Source organism: Gavialis gangeticus, unplaced genomic scaffold (genome assembly GCF_001723915.1).
Source record: "Gavialis gangeticus isolate Ggan-Ray unplaced genomic scaffold, GavGan_comp1, whole genome shotgun sequence".
Taxonomy (NCBI): Eukaryota; Metazoa; Chordata; order Crocodylia; family Gavialidae; genus Gavialis; species Gavialis gangeticus.
The window spans coordinates 49,756,998-49,768,123 of NW_017729022.1; the positions used below are offsets into that span (position 1 = coordinate 49,756,998).

At 42.1% G+C, this 11,126-nt stretch overlaps 1 protein-coding gene across 1 annotated transcript in view; it reads left to right on the forward strand.

Moving 5' to 3' along the window:
* Positions 1–11,126, forward strand: part of PLXNC1 (plexin C1) — a gene marked incomplete at its 5' end in the record, with an annotated part of 102,759 nt that overhangs the window by 79,397 nt on the left and 12,236 nt on the right. Inside the window, 2 exons of the mRNA XM_019515795.1 lie at positions 8,195–8,372; positions 9,670–9,773. Coding sequence (XP_019371340.1) covers positions 8,195–8,372; positions 9,670–9,773 — 282 coding nt within the window. The remainder of the gene's footprint in view (positions 1–8,194; positions 8,373–9,669; positions 9,774–11,126) is intronic.

An 11,126-nucleotide genomic window follows, 5' to 3' on the forward strand; every position in this document is an offset into this window, starting at 1 on the left:
TCTGAAAGGAGATCAGATATGCTGCTTGCTGCCTTCACAAAGAAATCATTGCTTACAAAATTGCAGTCTTCTTTCAGCCTCAATCAAAGTGCCTTGACCTAGGTTCATCTGGGTATATGCGTAGTTGCCAACTCATATTTACATTGCAAATCTTCTGATATTTTGTGAAATTTTTATTCTACTACCCATATGAGTACATTTTTCTCCCCTTACCCTACAACATCTGCCAACTGAAAATCACTTTAAGAACTATTCAGAGCAAAGTACAAAAACAACAAAAGGAGAATGGTAGGAAGCCATAGAGGTGGTTGATTTAAGAAAGGCACAGCTACAAATATTTAGATCCCAAGGGCCAGGTTTTTAAAGGTATGTAGATACCTGAAGATGCATAGAATAGATGACTTGTGGGATTTTCAAAACTAGATGCTAGGGTTGGAAGGGACCTCAACAGATCATCGAGTCTGACCCCCTGCCCTGGGCAGGAAAGAGTCCAACCCCCTGCCTGGGCAGATGACCCCAGCCAGATGCCTATCCAGCCTTCTCTTAAAGACCCCCAAGGTAGGAGACAGCACCACCTCCCTTGGACACACTTTCCAAGTTTTGGCCACCCTTACCATGAAGTTTTTCCTGATGTATAGCCAAAATCTGCTCTCTGTCAGTTTATGACAATTGTTCCGTGTTACCCCAAGAGATGCCCTGGTGAACAGAGCATCTGCGATTCCTTGCTGCGCCCCCCTAATGAATTTGTAGGTAGTGACAAGATCATCTCTCAGCCTTCTGTTGCGGAGGCTGAAGAGGTCCAGGTCCCTCAGGCTCTCCTCATAAGGCTTGGCCTGTAAGCCCCTAACCATACGAGTGGCCCTCCTCTGGACCCTCTCGAGTCTATCAACATCCTTCCTGAAGTACAGCACCCAAAACTGGGTGCAGTACTCCAACTGCGGTCTGACCAATGCCTCATAGAGGGGCAGTATCACCTCCTTGGTTCTTTGTCATGTATCTGCTGATGCATGATAAAGTGTCGTTACCTTTGCTGATGATTTCATCACACTGAAGACTCATGTTCATCTTGGAGTCCAGTATGACCCTGAGATCCCTTTCAGCTTCTGTGCTGCTGAGAAGGTCACTTCCCAGTCAGTAGGTATGCTGGATATTTTTATGCCCTAGGTGCAGCACTCTGCACCTGTCCTTGTTGTACTGCCTCCTACTGTGTTCTACCTGTTTTTCTAACCTGTCCAAGTCTGCCTGCAATTGTTCCCTACCCTCCCAAGTGTTCACTTCACCCCACAATTTAGTATCAGGCCAAATTCTTATTGAAATCAGTAGTAAGAGGCATAAAAGAGTGCTTGCCTCATGTTGTGGAATAGAAACTTATTTCTGTACCTATAAATACGGGATCACAATTTGAGCTTTTTTGATAGTGGGACTAGCATGCTTTACAGTTCAGAGGGCCCTGGACCTTGGTGTTGCTAGTGTTTTCATAAACTCAACACTGCTGGGTTTCATAAACCTCAGGTCTTATTATTTTTGGTAATGGAAGTGAGTAGCTCAGGGTAGGGGGAGAGACCTGGTTGCAGTTCATGAAATTTTTCAGGCAGTTGATAATAAAAATAGAAGAAACTCAAAGGATGGCTTTGTCTTTCCCGTCTTGCTATAACTGGCTGGGTTGCCCAGACCAGCCATGCGCAATTAAAGTGGAAGAAAACTAGTAGATTGACAGAAGGGAGTATAGAGGTTCACCTTAGACTAAATGGATCAGAGATGCATAAGCTTTCATAAGCCAAAGCTCACTTCATGTGATGCTGTGAAAAGACATATACAGAGCAGGCTATCAAATAGCCGTTATCATCATAATCTTCTCCTTCTCCTTGTCATAAATTAGATGTTTTTGCAGAACTCTGCACAAGCAGTGGCTCTTTCCATTGCTACAGTGAGGTCCTCCTTAGTACAGGTCTTGCCAAGGAGTTGGCAAATGAGCCGGTGCTCCATGGTCAGCACTTCACTGCACTCGCATATATTCGTATTATTCAAGTAGCCACATTTGATAATGTTTGTTTTTGATTTCCCAGTTTGCATATGCAGGTGGTTCAGGCATCAGTATATTGACTAGTCTGCATCAGCCCCTCTCGGAAGGTCCTCCTGGGCTTCCATTTCAGGGCATCTGATTGCGCATAATCTTTCCTTTTATAGCCTCAGTCATGCCCCATTAGCTATCAGGTCCAAGGGTGCAACACTGGTCACAAAACTCTTTCACGCTTTAAGCCATTTAATTACTTCTGTGTGACCATCGAGTTGATGCCTGAAGTCTTCCATCTGCTCTGATCTTTTTGGCTCGCTACCTTTCTTCTGCTATCAGGTGGTATTATGCCAGCCAGTAAGTACAGGCTATCCTTTGGTGTTGGCTTTATACATCCTGTTATTTCCTGACAGCTGTGAAATAGGAGGAGTGATTAGCATACAAAAGAGAAGGGAGGGGAGAGGCTGTGCTGAGAGAGGCAAACAAGTTGTAACCCCATAGGAACAAAGGGGTCAGATAAGCTAAACTAGGTAATGGGAAAAAAATCTGTAGTCTCTACATGGCCAATCTGTAAGCTAGGACATGTTTGTCCTGTACAAAGATTGTTCAAAATATTCAGTCAGGTCAGTGCTTTCCTAACATAAAGGACTTTCCAAGTGAGAGGAAGCTCATACAAGACACTATTCAATGTCTGGTTCTTGGAAGCCTTTAATCTACAAAGAAGGAATAATGGGTGGGCTGGAGAGGACAGAAATAGAACAATAGAATCCAGTTTCCAAATAAGCTACGCTAGATATGGGCCTGATGCTCACATTTTGTTAGGAATAAAGGAACTCTTGAGGATCTTGCAACTTTTTAGGGGTGTCCATCAGCAGCCTTTGCCTCCACTGCGAATTGTGGAGATCACAGGAAACTGAATTATAAGACAAAATTGAACAATGTGCATGGTGAACATGCTCCTTTCCCCATCAATTACTGGTCAAATCAAGGATTAAGTTCTGTATCATTTTCTGTAGCATTTTTTAGCTAATCTAGAATCTTTGAGGAATCTTTTGGTTGATGATTGTGCTTACTGCTGTAGAAAAGACATAAACTGGGCTGATGTCTTCATGTTCACTGCACTTCTGTCGTGTTTCATCAGGTGCTGTGAGTGGACTGGAGAAAGCAGTGTTTTAAATAGGAAAGGAATGGGGGAGGAGAGACTACTGAGTCCATTCATAGCATTTGATGAAATAGATCTGCCTACTAAAGCTTCTCTGAAGCAGTTAGTCTCTAAAGGTGCCTGTAGACATGCAGAGATGCTGCTCTGATGTGCTGTAATTGCAGCACATCACAGCAGCTTCCAGCAGCCTTTGTGTCTTGTGCATCAGCATTCTTGTGCTTCAGTATGGTGGTGGGGGTGCATCAATTAAATCTCATTGAACGAGCTTTAGTTAAAGTGTCCTCACTGCCATTTTTGAAGCGTGGGACACTGAATACACGAGATGCAGTGGGCATTTTAATTAGAGTGGCTACTGAAGTCGCTGTAATTAAAATGCCCCTCCACCATCCTGGGAGCACATGTAAAGATGCCCTAAGGTCCCACCACTCTGCTCTAGCTTCTCCCTGACTTCAGACTAACAGCTACTAACCTCTTTGCATCTAACACAAGTCTTTTTGTTTTCAAGGTTTTTTAACACTTTTTTAATGAACAACACTCCGTCTCAGTTTTTTCTCTCCGTCTGGTACATGGAAATGCCTTCGGTTTACAAATGAGACAGTTGAAATAACATACAGAAGTCTTTATAGTTTAATATAGAGCTGGAGTGAAAAACTGTGCGCTGTATATAGTACCTCCTTTCCATTTCACAGATGATCTTTATGTTCTTAGAGGAAAAACATTATTTTACATCAATTTGTTTTAATCACAGCTCTTTTGCCATCTGCTGCTGTTTTAATAGTATGTCACTTAGATACTCATTCACGGCTTGCTGTTCATTTTCAGAAGCAAGTGTAAATCCAAAAAAAGTCCTCAGTCTTCAGACCTCATTGTTATGTTCATACGAGGGTGAAAAATGTTCTTTATTTTCCCAGTCTCTCAGGCAATTTCTGAGCCAATCCACAATCAAGTCTTTCCCTCCCAAGCATTTGCCTGTTTCTTCTTAAAATAGTCTTTAAGTCTTTCTTGCAACCTGTTTTAATCCTTCATGCAGAGAGTTGTGACTTCCTGCTGCTAGCCACTAATTTCTAGTCCACGAATCTTAACTCTGGATATTACAGGGTTACACTAGACGGCCTGTAATTTCCTCCTGAGTCTTTCCGTAAATTAACTTGTCCTTTTTTTGAGTTTCCCTTACAAAGCTAAAGCACTTTGAAAAATGCCTGATCATGTTTCTCCAAGGTTTCAGTGCATCTATTTGGCTTAATGTTGTCTGACTTTCAGGGTCTTTATCAATCCTAAGAGCCATTTCTGAATTTTCTGGCACTCACCAATGACTTTTCCACCTTTACAATCTGTGTATAAATATGGTGCTTCTGAAGTTAATTGGTTTATGATTAAGGCTTGTTAAAGTCAGGCATTTTACATTCAGGCAGGCTAAATGTGTTTTATGATTTTAAAATGTGTTTTATTGGGTCATATATTGTTTCATCACCCTGAAATGATTTTCTACAAAGAATTATAGCAGAAAAAGAGGCTCATTTGCAGTTTTGCTTGTTCACTTTAGCTTACATATTGCTTATTATCTGAGTACTTTCCAGTATTCCTGAGAGAGAGAAATATTATTACCCCCATTTTAGGGGTGGTATTTAAATTCTGCCTATTTAACAGATTGCCTTCCTATGCAGTATTGCCACAGCTATCATCAGTAGAGCTCCCAAGCCTGAACACCACCAGCAGATTATTTTTATGAGGGATTCTCAGCTTTCAAACCCATTCTGTCTCCTTCGCTACTCTACTTAGCAGTACCTTGACTACGGAAACCTTCAGGGCTTACTGCAATGTACAGTCTCTTAACCAAGGCTTCTAGAGAAGAAGAAGCGTGAATGCACTGCTATTTGTGTGCGGGATGAAAGAATTCATGGGTTGTTTTCTTTTCTGTGGCTGATCCTCTGTTGCTTGGCGGTTTAAAGTAGTTGATGGTTTTACTAATAATTGAATGAATTTTTAAATTTTAGAAAAGCCCAGATCCTTAAGTGTAGGTGTCTGCTCAGTGAGGCAATGGGGTATAACCGCTAGGCAGCCTGCTGCTCTGGAATTTTGTTTCGTCCTTCTAAAAATTATTTTCCACTGAGAATCCTGCAAGTCAGGTGTGCTTGATCCCCAGCCAATTGGCCAGATCCAGGCATATGAGGCCAGATGAGGGTAGCTTGGGATCCAGAGCTCGATTCCACTACACGGGGCCAGGAGAGGGAAGGGAGAGGCCTTTGGGCCCCTGGGCCCAATCCAGGTGTGCAGGGTCCAGTTGGGACCATGTACTGGACCTAGGGCTGGCTCCAAGCAGCTCATTAGCTGTAGAGATGAGTGCCAGTTCTTCAGCAGCTTTGCAAATGCCAGTAAATGAAAACTTAGGCACCTGTGGGATAGAAGTCTCTGAAAATGTCAGGTATCTGAGTACTGTTAATGATGGTACTGTGACCATGGTACTCAAGTGTTTTGGTTTTTTTTAATTTATAGTAATAGATCCAAAATAAATGTTAAGCAGAACTGTTGGACAGGGAGCCAGGACGTTCTAGTTCTTATCCCAGTTCTTGCAGTTACTGTCCTTAGGCAAATGACATAATTCTGCTCTGTCTCATTTCTTGATTGGTAAAATAGGGAAGGATAATGTTCCCTACCCTACAGAGCTGTTGTGAGCATTAATTGGCTGTTGTTATTTGGATAGCAAGGTGGAGTGCTAATTGCCATTTATTTCTGTTTTTAGTGTTAATAGTTCCTTTGTCCTGCTACCGGTGGTCACATTTTGAGATTCTCCATACCAGTTGTTCTTGACATCTCAAAAGCTTCCTTTTACTCTTCAACTAACGTGAAACTTTTTAATGTCATGAGGATTGTCTTCCTCAAGGGTGAAAGTTCAGTGAGCAGAAAGGAAATGGCAGATTTTTTGGGTTTAGCCCATAATAAGCCAGGCTTCTGCCAGGTTTGCATTATTACATTGTTGCGAATGATGATTGCTTACTCTTGTTTTCTAGTAGCCTGAAGATGCTGTTTGGAGGGAGTGAGAGATGTTAGGCAGAAGCAAGGACTGTTTCCTGTCCCCAGAATTTTCTGGTCAGCCTTCCAGCTGACAGGCCTAGAAACCAAAGTCCACATAATATGGGAGGCAGCAGTGCATAGTTCTCCATATCTCACAGCAAATATGCTTTGACTAGAATATGAAGTCTTGGTTTCTATGTAAATTAGTCATTCCATCTCACTCCACTTAGTCTTAGACCTCTGCTGAGTGTAACTATCGGGTACCAATTGGACAGCTTTGACAGGTGGACCCTTGTTCCAAAGGAACTGAATGGAGACAACCAAACTGTCCTACAATAGACTACTGAACAGCCACCATGTTGAGCAACTTTTTGTTCCTCCTGATTTGTGTTGGATTTGGCTTAGCCACCCTAGCAGCTATTAGCTATTTTGTCTTACTTAAAATAACCACAAAGTTAGATTCAATCAAGGTAATCCCAGGGAAAGGGTAGTGTGCTGTGGCAGTTCAGACACTTCTGGATATCTTCCTCCTTCTTGAAGTTTACCATAAAGAATGGTAATTGTTGCTTTTTTCTGGTGGACAGTGTAGATACGGAGGGCTCAATTTCTGGCAGACTGATTTATGAGGAGGTTGTACAGCACCTTCCATGGAAAAATATGAGAATGTAAATGCTGAAAAAACAGGTGCAACAGAGGGGAGAGAGAAGCTTTGCTTTTGTTGTTTCAAAAACAAGAGTTAAATTGAAAGGTTACAAAATCAGCTGGATTATATTTCCAGGAAGAGGAAGAGGAAGAGGAATTGACTGTGGCGAGAGAATCAATTAACACTACCAAAGACAGTTTAGCTAGGAGTCCCACTACTCTGAGTAGAATGAACTAGAGGCCAGATATACAAATTCAACAGGAGTTTTTCCATAGATAAAATCTGATACAGTCATCCTTATCCATGCAGTGCTAGTAGTCTACAGGCCCATAACGCAAAGCCTATTAAAGTCAATGCAATGACTTCTGCACTTAGGTAGCAGGGCTCAGCTCCTTCTGGAGAGAAGCAGCTGAGTTCTGATGGATGCAGATTTCTATGGGAAAACTTTTTAATGTTACACTGTAGTCAGCTCTAACAATGACAGGTGTTTTTTTGTATTTTAATATCACTTCCAGCCCCAAGTCATTTAATATTAATTTATGATTTTTTTAATAGCTATTCCCATCAAACACGACCCAAAGCATCTCTGCCAGTCTTCACTTCTTTCTTCAGGCATAGTGTCCACCCTCACCATTCCCACATATGCTCCTGTTCCATGCAGTCTGTCCTTTCAGTAGGCTCATTATCCTGGTAATTAAACATCTCAGTGTCCTGATTTAGTCATTCTCATTTACTTCAATTACCTCCTATTGTTCATTAAATCCTGATGTTTGCAGTTGTGCATTCTTGTTTTTAATACTCCTTGTGTTTGTACAGAAACAGTGAAGTTAATTAGTGTCTCCATAGGATACTTCTCTTTCCTCACCCTAGCATGATAATTTCCACTCATGGTTGATATTAAAACAGAAAGAACCACTCTACATCTATTAAAATTGTTAATATTTTCAATTATAAGAGAAAAGGCCAGTCTACACAGTAGTCTGAGATAACCAACTTCTCTATTTCCCATGAGAGCAGGAAAAAATAAAGACATTTTTAGTTTCTTCCTCTTTTAATAATTTTTCTCTCATTGAGTCACATCCTCAGTCATGTTTCCATTAGATCAGGGTGTCAAACATACATTTTTGTTTGGCATATGTAGGTTATATATTTTCTTCTGACTCCCCATTTTTTGTAGGTCTGCTGATTACTATTTAACTCCAATGAACAATCTTTACTGTTAATAAAATAATGTAAGGGTATACTTCTTAAATCCCATATATAACACTTGATTCTCAGTGTTCATTACTGTGAAGCCTGTAGGTTTATATAATGCATCATATCAATTTTCGGTTAGTTGGAATAACTTTTTGTATTCTTTCAGACACTGAATATCATCTTTGAAAAAACCCCAGATAATGAGAATGCAGATACCTGTCAGACTATCTCAGTCAGTGTTCTGGATTGTGATACTATAGGGCAAGCCAAGGAGAAGATCTTTCAAGCTTTTGTAAATAAGAATGGTTCCCTTTATGGTCTTCAGCTTGATGAAATTGGTCTTGGTAAGTGAGTGCCTTGCACTGTATCTTCATTATCCTCTGTTTGCTACCATCTCTGGAAAGCTTACTGTTTAAGAGATCTGCCTCGGGCTTTGCTGTTAGTCCAAGACTGTCATTACAAATTTTGGGGAAAATCACAGATCTACTAATGGTCAAACTGTGAACTTGCCCCTAGGGTTACATCTACCACTTAGCATATGAAAACCCTAGTTCCTTGCCTTTCTTAGCATATGAAAACTCCAACTTCCTTACCTGTATTAAGATATAACACATTAGTGCTTGTTAAAAATATACCACCTTTCATAGGATAAATGTGCCCACAGATTGGGGGGGCACATGCCCCCCCAGGCCTCTGCCAGAGTGCACACAGCAGTGAGAGCCCCCCACACAGCTCTATGAATCACCTGGGCTCCAGTCCTCCCACCATCCAGCCTGTCCAGGGCCCCACTCATCCCGGGCCCTGCCTCTGCTCCACTCCCTTCCTCACTGCAGGGGCAGTGAGATCACTTTTTTTAATTAAAGTGCAACCCAGGATCTACCATGTACCACCCCCACCTTTCCCTCCCCCACCTCCTTGGACCAACCTGCTGGGGAGGGTGGACTTGAGGGTGGCATGCGGTAGATCCTGGGTTGCACTTTAATTTAAAAAGTGATCTCATACTTTAAAAGGGTTGGAGACCATTGGACTAGATGCTTTGTAGTTTGAACAGCCTGAGCCAGGGGTAGCCTCATGGGCCAGATGCTGGAAAAGGTCAGTCCACTGGTCAGATGATTAGTTCAGGGCTGGCTCCTTGGGCTGGAATGGGCTCATGGACACCCCTTTCTGGTCCAGGACCCTGTGGCAAGAGGCTTTGGCATCATGGGCACTTGTATGTTTCCCTAGGAACAAGCTGAGGCATGGTGCTGATGGACCTTCAGTGGGGCAGCTGTCACCTGGGTGCCTGGCTATCATCCTAGGAACAAGCCACTGGGCTTCTTCCCACACCCAGGCATTTGGATACAGCCTCAGGAAGGTTCTTCCGCCCACCCATCAAGGGCCGAATGACCCAGGTCTGTAGGCCAAATCCAGTCCACAGGCTGTATGTTTGACACCTCTGGCCTAAGGGGATACACCTTCAAGTGGTCCAGTCCCAAGATGGTCCAGAGCCTACAAAATCACACTCATAGGAACTAGCACATAGATGGTGCTTAGCAAAACTCAGATCAGGATCATCAATCCAAAAATAACATATAATTCAAAATACAGGGAATGGGGATTGGTTTAGTGTGTGATAGCTTGTCTGTTGTGATTGTTTTACAGAACTTCAGTCTGGTGCACAGCAAAAAGAACTGTCAGATATAGATGAGTCCTCCCCGATTCTGGAAGATGGGAAAACAAAGCTAAACACCATTGGTCACTATGGGGTAAGAATGAAAATAGTGCAGTGATATTAGGAACCTATTTCTTCTGGTAAAGCAGGTCCAACAATTGTAAGTCTGGATGTCCAATACAGTGGAGACCAGGTTTTGAAAAGGGTTAAGTAACCACTGTGTGCTGCCATCTTTAAAAAATCCATGCTTGAATTGGATCAATCAGAGGCTGGCTGATTGAAGATACTGAGTTCTCTTTTGAAATTTTGACTCTCCTTAGGTCTCAGAGGGAGTCTGTGGCAGACCAAATCGGGTTTAAGTCACAGTCCAGTGCCTTAAACCCAACCCTTCCTCTGCCTGTCTCCTATACTCTGTGTCATGTGAATGCTTTGGATATAGTGTTGCAGCTTGCTTTGAATAAGTTAACATTTTGTACATATTTGGAGACCTGCAACTTCAACTTGAATGTATATGTAACAGTGCTCAGAAATAGATAGATTTAGATCTGATTGAGTATTTGATTACTTGCCCTCATGTGGTTGGTATGTGGAGATATAATATAAGCCCCCTTTTCTACAGAAAGCTAGTGCAGGCACTCAGTATGTTCAGATGGTGGGTGGACACAGGTTAAAATCACAAATTCTGTTCTTTGTACAGCATGAATGTGGTTTAGCTGATCACTGGCCATGTTCTTGTAACTGTCTGTGTAAATGTTTCAAGTGTAGGAAAACAAGTTAATTTCCAGGCTGTTTTTGTTTTTCCTTGCAAACTTTTAACTAGACCAATTATATCTGACCAACCACATATAAAAATCCTTCTGGAAGTCTATCAGGCATAAGTTCACTTTATCCAACCAGAAATAGTGTGATATGGAAAATCTCATATTTTATGCATGAGCAGTTAATATTACAGTAAATATCGACTCCTTTAATCCTCCAGTTTTATTGGAAGCATCTAACAATAGGAAGGAGAATGCAAATATATCCACTTGAAAAACTGGAAAAGAAAATATATAAACTCTAATGCACCATTAATGGTGTTGTAGGCACCTTGGCCATCATTTTCAAAAATGACTGACAATTTTTTGATTACCCAACCTAAACTAGCTTGATTTCCCCCCCCCCCCCCCCCCCCGAAAGTACTAGTACCATCTGGCCTCTTCCAGGTCTCTCATGCTGAATGTGCAAACACATGAAGGCACCCAAAATCACTTGTTGATCTTTAGAGACTTAGGCAATTTGCAATGCTTGACTTTTCATGGTTTCTAGGGTCGGAAGGGACCTGAGCAGATCATCTAGTCCGACCCCCTGCCATGGCAGGAAGAGCACTGGGGTCAAATGACCCCAATAACGTGGTCATCCAACCTCCTCTTAAAAACCCCCAGGGTGGGAGCCTGCACCACCTCAC